The sequence below is a fragment of the Pseudopipra pipra genome, chromosome 19, assembly GCF_036250125.1.
Source record: "Pseudopipra pipra isolate bDixPip1 chromosome 19, bDixPip1.hap1, whole genome shotgun sequence".
In the NCBI taxonomy this organism is placed as follows: Eukaryota; Metazoa; Chordata; class Aves; order Passeriformes; family Pipridae; genus Pseudopipra; species Pseudopipra pipra.
Window position 1 is genome coordinate 3,721,531 of NC_087567.1, and position 12,858 is coordinate 3,734,388.

Below are 12,858 nucleotides of genomic sequence, written 5' to 3' on the forward strand. Positions count from 1 at the left end.
TGCCATGAGAATGCAAAGTAAGTGAAATAGTGCCCTGGTTCATGTTTTTCCCTCTTTAAATGATCCAGGGAGGTTGAAGTGTTGTGACACAGGAAGATAAAGGCCAGTTTACAACTGCCCAGTTCAGCACAGGTGCCAACTGCAACACTTAAGCCAGAGTGCAAATGTAGTAATGGACTAGGGAGAAATGAAAGTTTAGATTTTTGATTCATCCTTGGCTTAAAATAAAAGTATACACAGAAAACCAGTAAGCTGAGCAAGAATGGTGGAACCTGAGGAGACTCCAGTGTACAACATCAGCAGTCCTCTGGTACATTAATCATATCTCTGAGTGCAGTTATTTGTGTGGATTTGTTGTTTTTTCAGGTTTTACACAGAGGTGTCATCAGCAGTTCAGCTCTGTACCTTAGTTTGGCAGCTCTGCATGGTGGGCATAGTTCTGTGAAAGAAGAATTTGCTCTCAGTAATGTGCTCAGGAGCATAGTAATGTATTATGTGTTATTATGTCGAGTTCAGAGCACCTCAGTGCCAGCAGGTGTTTATGGCTGTTTTATATGTGCTGTATATAAGTACTGGGTTTTCCTGCTTTCAGTTTGAACTCAACAGGGAGGTCAAACATCATCTTGCTATTTTGCACTGCTGTTCTGACTTAAAACAGGAGTTCACTATGGAAAAAAAGCAAAGAAGTTCCAGTTCTCAAACCAACAGCAAGCTCATTTGTGATGGTATAGTCAAATTTTTACTGAGTGAATCAGAAAACAAAAAATAACTGATTTTTCTGGATGTACAAAATAGTAGCAAATTTATGTTGTCATTGAAAGAGTTGTGGAGCCCTTTTTTCCTGAATAAGTGTGTTAGATTCATTAATGTGTGTACCTTATTCATGAATGCATAAGGTTGTATTTTAATTGCCATCTTGACACAAAGGATATTAAAATCCTGAGTAAATTGAATATTAGTTTAGAATCTCAGATTTGTGGCTATTTTGTAGTCTCAAAGTACTAATCAGAGACAGTTCTGAAATAACCTTTTTTGTCTGTGTGTTGTAATTGTTGGGTAATCAATTTCTCTCTTATTTTTTTGTTTCTCCTTATTTTATTTATTTACCTCTCCAAAACACAAGTCAAAGGCCTGCTTTGCTTAAAATTTTAGATAGTTTTCCTTCTACTTCATTTAACTAGCCCTTTCACCTGCTACATCATCCTGCCAAAGATCAGGAGGTTCATCCATTTTAGGCAGGTTTACTATTTTATTTGGCGGTGAAATATTGTTAATTATTGTCCCATACATCCTGCTCTGTCCTACCTGTGCTCCTCAGTGTTTAAAAATCTGCCTACTAATATATTCATCTGTGTGTATCCACACGATTTACATGTGCTCACATGGCACTAAATCGTGAATAATTCAATTTCAGGATCCCTCCAGTATTTTGTTTCCTGAGGTTCTCGCCTGCTCACAATAGGGACTAATCCTCTCTTTCTTCCAACCATGTGTTTATGGTTACCCCACACAATAAGGAGTTTAAGTTCTGTTTCTAGGGACTTCTTGAAATGTCCCCTGAGACTTTTTATGAGTTACTTAGGCCCTTAAGTTCCTCATCTATCAGCAATTTTAACAGGTACAGGCTTGGGCTCTCCCTTTACAAACATAGCCAGTGTATTACTGGGCTAATTCCTCAGCACTTGGAATTCTGTGAAAGGAATATGTTCTTTTTTTATTTCAGAATTTTGGGGGTTGTTGGCTTTTTGGGGATAATTAGAACAGTGGGGAGTAACTGAACAGAGAAACCCCTCATCTCTGATTTCTAACCAACTTTAAAATGTCTCAGAGAGGTTTTCCTGTTTTGTGTGCACGTCTGAACCAAGAGGCTGTAAGAGGAAAAGCTGCAATTGGGATGGCAGAGTATGGAACTACATCATACAGCAACTTCTGATGTGCTTAAGAGCACTTGTAGATTGAATAATTTTTAGAAACTTGGCTAGAGCCCAAAGGTCCAGGCTGCATATTTGAACATCTCCAATTAGGTAGTGTGTTTAAAGAAAAATTAAAGAATAATATATATATGTGGAAGACAGAAGTAAAGAGTGTCTTAAGAAATGCAGGAAAACCATAAATAGGTTAGGATGGTGTTACTGATGGCTTTTTTTAGTGGATTTGGTTCAGTGGCCTCTCCTGTTTCATTGGACTTCTTCTATCTTGTAGAACTTTTAATTTATAAAAAAACTTCAATAGAGCAAAAAGCAAATCATATATTTATAATGAAAATAAAGGTTCTTTGCCTGCATGTTTTTAAGATGAGTTTTTTTGGTGAAAGTTAGTTTCAGAAGGATCTGGCACTTCCCCTTTTTAATAAATGTTCTTATACTGTAAGTAAACAAAAATAGTGCTTACTGACATGCACGTGGATTTTTGTTTGGTTTTTTTGTAGTCTGTCATTGTGCCTGTTCACAACAGTGAATGCTGGTTAGATGAATGCTTAAAGTCAGTTTGGGAACAAGATTTTGAAGGAACCCTGGAGCTGTCAATTTTTAATGATGCCAGTAAGGTATGTTTCAGACCTTCCTTAAAATAGTGTCCAAGAAAATACTGTCTCTGACAGGAATTTTTGGTTTAGTTCACCATAAAAACTGAAATAGCTGCATCTATGCCATTATTTTTTCTAGGATGGGTCAGCTGAAATAATTGAAAAATGGAAGCTCAAGTTGGAAGAAGTTGGTATTCCAGTAATCATTGGGAGTAATGATTCATCTGAACCTCGAGGTGGTATGTAGCTTAATAGAGATTTTGTGAGAATTAGATTTTTATCGCAGGCACTTTCTGGGTTTTAGTTTGAGAAGTGTCTTTGTAGCCATTTGCATTGCAATGGAAAAAAGCCACGTTGTTTTCCAGAGCTCTCCCTTCAAAAACTCATTCCAATTTAGAGCTTGGCCCTGTTGGTTTGGGATGTGTAGAATTTGTTTATATGTCCAGGAAAGAAGAACTTGGCTTAGCACTTGTGCTCTACTCTGCAAAAGAATTTTGTTTAATTGTAGTGTACACAATGTTGTTAATGCTTACAGTTTTACTGTGGCTTTCTGATATCTGATTTGTCTTCAGGAGATGGGTTTTAAGAAAAAAGAAATGTAAGATTTTGTTCATGAAGGTTTAAAAAGTGTATGCATTTCTTTCAGTCTTGTAAAATAGGCCTTGAAATAGAAAAAAAAATACGTTTTTGATCCCTTTGATGATCAAATATAAACAGAGCTTTCAGAATAGTTTTGATTGAGCTAAAAGCTCTCACTGAACTCCTAAGTACTCACTCAGAGGGCTAACCCAGTGTGTTTACTGAGCTGCCAGATACGTGTATGATGTGATTCCCCATTGATTTACATGCTCATGTGAATCACATTTACCCACTGCAGGAGATTACAAACAAATCTCTGCAAGAGATTTTCTTCTGCTTAATTTGGTTGGTTTATCTTTAGGGTTTTTTAGCACAAAAGCTTCCTAAAAGGTAAAATAGAAATACAAGCCCGTTGCTCTTTGAAGAAGCTGCTGTTGAGTGACACTGAAGTTGGAAGATCCTGTCTGTGGAGGAGAACAGCAGGACAAAGCAGGAACAGTGTGCTCACATTTTGTGGGGGAGCTGTGGAACTAATGTTTCTGTCATTCTGGACTTGGTTGCAATGAGTAGACAGGTAGGAATTGTTTTAAAACTGGTCCAAATTTGTGTCTGTCAAGTTATCTCGCTTAGAAGTCACGCTTTGGAAACACCCTAATACCAAAAGCTGGACAGTTTCTGCTTTTTAACTAAATGCCCTTTTTGTAAGTGGAAAGAAACCAAAGTTTATTAGAGTCTCTTCAAAATGATCCTCCTATGCAAAAGCCCAGTTCTGTTTCAGGAGGTTTAATTTTCATCCCCTGTTGAAACATGCAAATAAATTGGGAGTTTGGGCACTGAATTAATCTACAACCTGGTATAGGCCCTGGGCTTTATTTACTGTCATTTATCTGACTGTAGACTTTACAGCTGGTTTTAAACAGTTGTCAGACCCAGCAATACTGAAGTAACACAGCATAACTGTTACTATAAATATTTTTAGTATTTTAGTATCTCTAGCATGAGCTGGTGTTGTTTTGACAGTGCAGCTCTTGCAATATTAGCATTATTGGGCTGGTGATGAGAAAAGGCAGACGGGGTTTGTAGAGGGAATTTTTCTCTTTTGGGCCACTGATACAGCTGGAATTGAGCAATGTCAAGAATTACTCGTATTCCTGGAAATTTGTCTTCTTTTTTTCCCTCCCTCCACTGGGGGTGATCAGTCTCCTTTCAAATCTCACTTATCTTAGTAGCTGATGATCTAGAAGCTAAGAAGGTTGCAATTTCTCAAAGCAAAGAATAATCCCAGAGGTTGTTAATTATGATACTTTGTTGATTAGTAATGTTTTTGCTAATACTATCATGTTGTGTAACATCTTTTCCATTTTTATAAACATTTTCTATGTCTAAAGTCTTGTTGCTTATAGAGTGCTGTATCAATTGTGTATAAACTAGTTTTTAGTTTGCCAGAACACACAGGCACGATGCTCTGATAATAACTTATGTTAGAATTTTGACTTCAGTTCACCTTTGCACTTCAGGAAACTGAACCTAAAAATGAGTTCCTGTTGTGAATTCCAAGTACATTGTGCCATTAGGGATATGTCAGGTTATATTTTGGCTTAACATGCATTTCTCAGCGTTGGTGTAGCTGCAACCTGAGCAGATCTTTAATTAACTGGGGATGGGGGATGCAGCTGTGAGCATTGTTTTAAATAACAGTATGAAATGCATAGTTGTGCTGAAAAAACAAAGCTCATTGATATGGAAGTCACTCTCAGGCCACCATTAAAACAAAGACATCTTTCCTTCACAGTTGTTACATTTTAGGAGCAGGTTACTTGAAATCCATAGTATTTGTTTGCTTTCAGTGATTTACTTTTATTATGTTAAGGACTAGGTACAACTGTAAGGAGTCTTGCCTTTAAAAGAAGATGCTTTGGTACAGAAACAATGTCCTAGTCAGGCTTCACATCTTCAACTATTTACACAAGATTAGGATTTATTTCTGATTCTTTTCTAACATGTAAAAGAAAGGGGGGGGGGGGAACCTAGAAAAAAAGAAAGGGTCACTTGCCTAAAAAAAGGAAACCTTTTTCTTTCCAAGAGTGAGGAATGTTAATATCTCACTGAGGCTTAAGTTTTTACGGCTGTAACCATGGTAACAGGCTCTTTTCACCAAGTAAGCAGGCCTTACAAAACTCAGAGACCTGGCACAAACATTTCATTTTGTTCAGTAGAGTAATATTAAAGATATTTTTTTTACTCATGCCAAACATAGAATTTGTTGTGGCGAAGCAATTTTTAATACCTTGTTTCTTCTATGGGGATTTATATCTCCCTTATTAATAATTCAAGAAATATGTGTATTTTCTTCTCTCCTCTCTAAAAAATAGCTGGAAAGCTTCAGGATGGTTCTGTCTTAATCCGAGAAAGAAATATTTTCCAACTCTCTCTCGTAACAAATACTAGATATTTCACGATTTTATTTCAAGTGGTTTATTTGAAAATAACATCTGAAATATTTCAGGAAGTTTATAGAGTAAGATAGTTATCATGTAAAAAATTGTCATCTTGTAGTTGCTTTTGAGTCTCCTTCACTTTTTTCCTTCAATTTTGGTTCTTTATCCTTCATTATTGTCAACTGAAGGTGGTTGAAATATTGGGGTATGGCAATGAAATTAATTGAAATGTAAGTACAGGCTGTTTTACACTTGGTAATTGCTGTAAAGTATGAATTGTATGATGGTGCTGATTTGTTTGATGTTGGGCAAATTTTAATTCTGTCCTGTTTTTCTGTCCTGCTCTTTTACCTCTTGCTTTAGTAGGGACCTCCTCAGCATTGGGGTTTTGCTGGCTTGGCATGTCCAGACCTGCTGAGCTGCCATCAGTTGTTTCCCACTAAAACTGCTCGTGCCAGGATTCAGCTCTGCTGTTGGGGCAGCTCCTGTCTTTGCCAGCTGCTTTTTCACTGCCAATAGGAAGGAGACTGAGAGTCACTGTATATGTGAGATTAGATATTCATATGTGTATGAAAGGTACTGTGTAATTAAACTGTAAGATCATAAGTCCAAGAAATCCACGATGAAGAGACATTAAGGTGAGGATTAAAGTACATAAGAGTAACAGAGTTATAAGGAAGAGACTTTATTGGTAGTGTTCTGGTGGTAGTTGACATAATGTTCCTTGGAGGCAGCAAGAAATGCAGTCATAAGTCTTTTTCTGTGCTTGGACAACTCAGCAAAAAAGCCAAGGAGCACGTGCATTGCAGCTCAGGGAACCTTTGAGCCCAGTTAAGTTTATTCCCTGAGCAAACTTAAACTTTATCACATAAAAAGAGTAGAGAATTAGAGAAGTCTGCATTTTTCAAATGCAAAATCTGAAACTTTGGGGATAATGTTAGTTAAAATTATTCTCCTCTGCTTCATAGCGGGATTTTTTGGCTTTACATTTCCAGTTTTCCCATTAAAGAATAAAACTCCCATATTGTATTGTGTATCTTCACATCATTTGGTTTGCAAGTCAGGGCACTCTTATGCTGGATTCCCTGACTTGGTTCCATAAATACTTCAAAGCTGAAGTGTTACATATGTGACCAAGTGGAATTCATACAGAATTTTCCAGAATGATGCTGGATACAGTGTGGTCTTTTCATATAATGCTGCCCAGGAGAAGAATTCAGAATGTTCTTAGGTAGACCTTGTCTACCAGCAGAAATTATCCCAGGTAATCTCTCCTGCCTTGCAGATGTATTTGATGTTATGGTATAAATTAGCTTTGTGCTCCTTGTGTGTATCTAATCAGTCCTGCTTTGGCTCCCCTCTGCATTACAAAGGGCACTTAAAGTTTTTGTGTTTGCAAACTTTATATTTAACAAGCATCACAGAACAGAACTTAATTTTTGAGTCCTTTTGAGGACCTGTACCCCTGATGGGAAGAACAGCAGTTTCTGGGTCTTTCTTTGCCTCTTTTATGATTTGTTGGTATTTGTTATGACTTTAAAGGTGAATGTATATACAGCCAAGGGTTTTCAGCACCTGCTCTTTGCAGGGGATGGAACTAAGTTCCTTCCAACCCAAACCATTCTGGGATTCCATGACCTGAGGTTCTGGATGTGAAACCTAAACAGCTGGGCTTCTCAAGATATGTATTACACATTATATCTTTATGGAGGCCAGCAAAAGTATTCTGCTTGATGGTAGAATGCTGATAATCACTCAGAGAAGAAGACTGAAGTAGGCATCCTATTTAAATATTTACAAATTACCTTGTTTTAAATATGGAGAAATCGTGGACTTTCTGTGATACTGATTCTCGTATTTTCTTTCATCTGTTCCTGACAATAGTAAGATTTAAAAAAATACAGTGGTAAAAACTACCCCATAATTTTATCTTTGTTTTCTCAACAGTTGGATTTGCTAAAAATCAAGCAGTAATTCAGAGCTCAGGAGCCTATCTCTGCTTTCTGGATTCAGTAAGTTAACGCATTTTGTCTAACTTGGTTTTGTCGGTATAATTTTATTGGTTTTAATGTAGTTGTTAATTGTTTGATTTGCCTTAAAGACAAGCTGTTTAAAGGTGTTTGGGTGTTAAATGTGCTGGTTACTATTTATAGCTCCAAAGTTATCTTCCAACTTGTAGAAAGCCTCACACCATTCTTTGATTATATCAGATTCCACAGGCTGGTGTGAGCAGGGCTGGGCCAGGTTGGTATTTAGGTGTTTTCAGGATTTTTCTTTCCCACATTCTACAGAAAATTGTATTGAAACTAAGAGCTAATCTGTGGCTTTTTGATGCAAAACAGGAGAGGTCTCACCTTCCATCTTGAATTTTTTTCCCAGTCCTTTGTGGGATACCTTCCGTGGAGCCATTCAGCTCAAAAACCCAGAGATAAGGATTGGGCTTGATGTGTTAAAATTCTGTGAATTATTCAGTATACTGTTGCAGGACAGTTAAGAGGTTAAGAGGTACTATATTTCTGCTGACCCAAGGAAATGCAACTGAAATATCTTGTACCATATGAAAAATTACATTTTGCAGGTGGCTTTCTTGGCCTTTATTCTTGCTTTTGTTAAGTTATTACTGTGCTCAGTGTGCCTTGTAAAATGTGTTTATTTGAATTTGTCCTCATTTCATAGTTTGTTGGTTGGGGGTGGTGGTGTGTGTTTGTTTGTTTTACAGAGTGTATTTCATGTAAATTTTTGTATATAAGTTTATGGAAGGTGAAGTTACTGGGGTTTGAAAAGGTCGTTTTCACAAACACCAAAAAGTAAATATTTCCTCTCCAGCACTGAGCATCAGCGTCCATTTCATAAACAAAGTGTGCTGAGGAAAGAGGAACACAAAAGCCACTGATGTGATTTTGGTCACCTGACTGGGCAGGTCATGGAAGAGTGGAGGGACCTCATAAATTATGCCAGGAAGTAACTGGAGTGATGCCAGTTGTGCTGAGGTGGATGAACTCAGGATCAAGTTCTTTTTGCTTTACTTGGGCAGACACAAAGCCAAGTGCCATTTTGTCTATACAAATGATTTAACTCTCCTGTGTTTGGAGTCAGTGAGGCTGTTTATATATCTAAAATGAAAAAAACCCCAGATCTTATGATTTCCAAAGCTCAGGTATTCCAGGCTTGGACAGATCCCACATTGCAGGGGGCATTCCAGGCAGTCTGTATGAGTTACATATGTACTTATGTTGACTGAAATTAATTGAGTCCACATGTACATGAATGAGAAATTAGTCTACCATTGTCACATGGAGCTTCATATCTTCTATCTCAAAATAATCTACTGAGGCAAATTATAGGTTAGTCTTTCTTTTCAATCCAGACAGGTCTAATTGTTTGTAAATCACAAGCAGCAAGCTAGAGAATTAAATTATCTAAATGAAATTAATTCATATTTTTACAGTGATATCTTCAGAATTCTACATTTGTTATTTACCAAGTGGTGTACATCTTCATGCTGCTGTGTTGTTTCTGTTTGCTGGCTAACTATGCAGGAAAACAAAACATCAGGGAAACAAATTACAACTACTAAGGAATATAATAAGGAATAATAATTTTGTATTTCTGCAATATTATCATTAGCATAAGCTTCTATTTAATATCATTAAGATCTACTTGAGGTGAGTTGAGAATTTTATGACTTACAGTGTGGATAAGCTTGGGAGGAGTTACAAAGATTTTCTGTTCTGTGCACTTTTATTTCTGCTTCAAAACAGAGGCATTCTGAACTATCAAGCTTAATCTCGATACAAAAGAAATATCAAAATTAATTAATAATTTGCATTAATTAAATGCATTTTCTGCTGTCTGTCCCTGTGACTAGCATTCTTTTTGCTGAAAACAGATCGGAGGAAATAAAAATGACTGTGGAAACTGCTCCAAGTCTAAAAATTGCTCAATGTTTTGGCTGTAGCTGGTCAATGTTGTGTGATAAATGCTGAAACACAGATGTTGCCAGCTGTTTAACAACTCTGCTTCCACACACCACCTACCTTCTTCATTGCACTCACCAATCCAGTATCCAGCTCTCTAGGAAGGAATGCTGATATCAGCCCTCTGGAATGTGCTGCAGCAGTGCCAGGGAACTGACCTTCAGAAGTGCAGCCACAGCTTCAGGTTTGCTGTAGGTGGATGTGGAGAGAAAACGGGGCTGGGAATGGGGATTTTGCATAAAGGTGCAGAAATACACGGTGGCTCTTTGTGCATTACTCTGTCTTCTCGGAGTAAAAGGATGTAGGAACATATGTGGGAGCATCTTTGGAAGTACTGGCTCCAGAGAGGCTGTTTTGCTTGCCATTCCAGCTGGAGTCAAGCTGCTTGTGTTATGTCTCTCAACACAGATTTGTGAGGACAACAAACTGGGAAGAAATGTGGAAAAAAAAGGTTGCAGAGCTCAGAACTGTCAGAATTTGATCAGCCCATTCTAGTATGAAGTGGCAGCTGTTTGACTAACAGCCATTGTGCAGTGTTTTTGCCATGGTTGTTCTTGCAGATTTCACCTCTAAGCTACTGAGGCATTTTTTTCCCCGCTGGGAAAACAAGTAGAAAAATTGAAGATACTTCACAAATTTTTCATATTTAACATTTATAGTACCAGGAAATGAGATCTAATTATGCAAAATATTTCAGTGTTAGCTTTACTCTCCTAAAACTGTCTGCAGTTATGACTTTATCTACCAGTTTCATTGTGCTGTAGCTGTAGTTTGTCAGTTCTCTGGGGTCATGCCATCTTTGTTACAAGCATTTCCCCAGCAGAACTCTTACACTAAAAATTCTGTTTGCTGCTTTGAACTGCTGTTTTCTTTGACATTCACTTAAACATGCCTATACTTGTGTAAAACTGTACTTCTTTAAAAAGGAACAAGCTTTCATTTCATCTTAATCATCTGTGGAGTTTCCAATTCTTTCAGGTTTAATCAGTGTGTTGTTGGGGATTGTTAAAGGAGAAATATAAAAATGTGTCCTTTTTTGACCTGCAGTATTTCAAAGCCAGTCATATTCACTCGAGTCCTTGCCACGCTTGTTTTAATCTTTTGAAAGGCTCTGTTGGCAGTGTATCACTGTTCCAGAGATTCTCAGGCAGTTCAAAGATGTGACTCTAAACCGTGTCGCCACTAAGGGCTGAAAATGCCACAGGGACACAGCTGAGTTTTGTTCACCACCAGTGAATCCAGGACCACTGGATTTGACATTCCCATGTTTAAGTGGCAGCTGCTGACCTGAGCCTTTCTGGTTGTGAGATTTGCTTGTGTGATTTAAGTTGGGAACGGTAATTTTTAAATTGCTGTGAAATTTCATGTGTTCCTTGAGTTTCAAGTTCAAACCCACTTCCTCGAGGGGCTCTTGATAAAGGTCTGGGAGGAAGGAGGTTGGACCTCAGCTAAATGTTTCAGCCTTCAAAATAGCATTCAGTTATAAACAGAGCTGCTTGGTTTTACTGTTTCCATAACCTGCTGGGTTTGAAAACATGGATTTCTTGTTAGTTGCCATTATATATATATATATATATATTACAGGCACTAAGAAACTTTTAAAATATTCTCCCTTTCAAATTAACACCTGTATAGCTTAGGAAATGAAGCAGTGATCAGACTCCATGTGTTTGGTTTCTGTTGTTAACATGCCATTCCCTGAGAATTTTATCCTCTGATTTAAAAACTGAAATAAAGCTGTTACTCAAATAGCAGATAAGTGGATGTAGTGATGAACTCTATTACTAGAAGACCCTTTCTGTCCAGAAGAGTTGTCCATGTGTCTGAATCACTAATGAGCCCCAAAAAATCAAACTAGAAGTGCTCGAAAGCATCTTTGCTTTTATTGTTCTGTAAGGATGTGCTTGTACTAAAAACAGATGAAATGCCTTTATCTGCTATGTGCAATGTTAATTTTCTGTTTCATAAATGAAGAAGCAAACCTTCTGGATTTGGTTGCCATAACATCTCTCTGTTTGGAGTGTTTGGAATTGACAGTGAGGATTTGACTCTTCTCTAAGTTTATTGGCTTTGCTGTGGAGCCCCATGTGAGTAACCTGCTTCCCTTGGCTGCAAACACTCACACACTTTATTTTCAGTGGCCCAACTGTGAGAAAAATCAAAGGTGAACTCCAATAACCACAGAAAAGTGAGATATGAAAAGGCATTGTCTGCATTTATTGAACAAATGCACTGAGGTGGGAGCTAGCTTGAAAATGTCCTGATCAACTAGTAGTGATGCTGAATTAAAACATTCCATAAAAATATGGTGAGGCTCATAAGAACACCAGTATATCTTCCATGTAGACCTGTTTGTTGCCATGCTCAAGAATAGAAAGGTGGTCAGTGCAGTCAGCTTCTTAAACTTTGAAGTGTTTTCTTTCTTGTCCCCTTCTTTCTCAGTTTAATTCAGGAGCAGAAACAGAAGAGTAGTATTTTTTTCCTATGATTTTGCAAGTACTGACAGATCATTAGTCTCAGGTGACTCGTGGGTGCCATTAGAGTGCCTGATTTGATGAGTTTGATAGTGTGAGGCTGTTTTAAAAACCTGCCCCTGGAGAACTGCCTGGGATCAGGGTATTTGCTTTGGTAGAGCTGCTGACAGGCCAAGCTTTGGAGGTCCCAGACCTTTCATTTCCCTGGTTCAAGGAGCTGAACTGAACAATAGCAAAGAAAGATTTTCACTATGGTCTGAGCAGGTGCAGCACAAATGAATGACCATTTGATGGATTGAAAGACTTTGGAGATGCCATATTGTTGCTCAGTGAGTGAAACATTCCTCCTGGTGCTTCTACTGGTTGTGTTTTACGTGTAATAACTGCAGCAGAAAGAAGGTGCTGTTATTATGGGGGTGGAGGGTATCAAGTCTCAATTTTTTTTTTTTTTTTGAGTAGCCAAACATGAAGGGAATTTGGAAAAGCCTGTGATGCTGAGTCTGTAATGTGAGCCTAAGAAAGCACTACAATACTGAGCTACAATTAGTGTCTTATTTTTTATGAACTTGCCCTTGGGTGCCAAAAGTGTATTTTACATTGAGCTGTATATTTTGTTTTACTTTCTGAAGTTCAGAACCCCCCACTTTTAAGGGAAAACATGAAGTTATCACTGTGGAGCTCAGTGTGGTGCAGGCAGCCTGGTTGAAGAGGCCAGTGAATGCTTGTCATTTGACTTTATCCAAATTGATTTAAGAAACCCATCCTGAAACAGCAACAGCTTTGAGTAGCGTCCTTAAGCTCAGCCTATGGGTTTAGTTTTCCTTTTCTCCAGCTAAACATGCGAGTTAAGTGAAACAAGGCAATTA

General features: G+C 37.8%; 2 protein-coding genes across 7 annotated transcripts in view; one reads left to right on the forward strand and one right to left on the reverse strand.

Annotated features, from left to right (window-relative positions):
* The window catches only part of TBCD (tubulin folding cofactor D), a 579,906-nt gene that overhangs the window by 353,656 nt on the left and 213,392 nt on the right, over positions 1 to 12,858 (reverse strand). The window lies entirely within an intron of this gene.
* The window catches only part of B3GNTL1 (UDP-GlcNAc:betaGal beta-1,3-N-acetylglucosaminyltransferase like 1), a 114,423-nt gene that overhangs the window by 2,524 nt on the left and 99,041 nt on the right, over positions 1 to 12,858 (forward strand). For both annotated transcript variants that reach the window (XM_064675702.1, XM_064675703.1), the window contains exons 2-4: positions 2,429 to 2,545; positions 2,664 to 2,763; positions 7,489 to 7,553. In XM_064675702.1, coding sequence (XP_064531772.1) covers positions 2,429 to 2,545; positions 2,664 to 2,763; positions 7,489 to 7,553 — 282 coding nt within the window. The remainder of the gene's footprint in view (positions 1 to 2,428; positions 2,546 to 2,663; positions 2,764 to 7,488; positions 7,554 to 12,858) is intronic.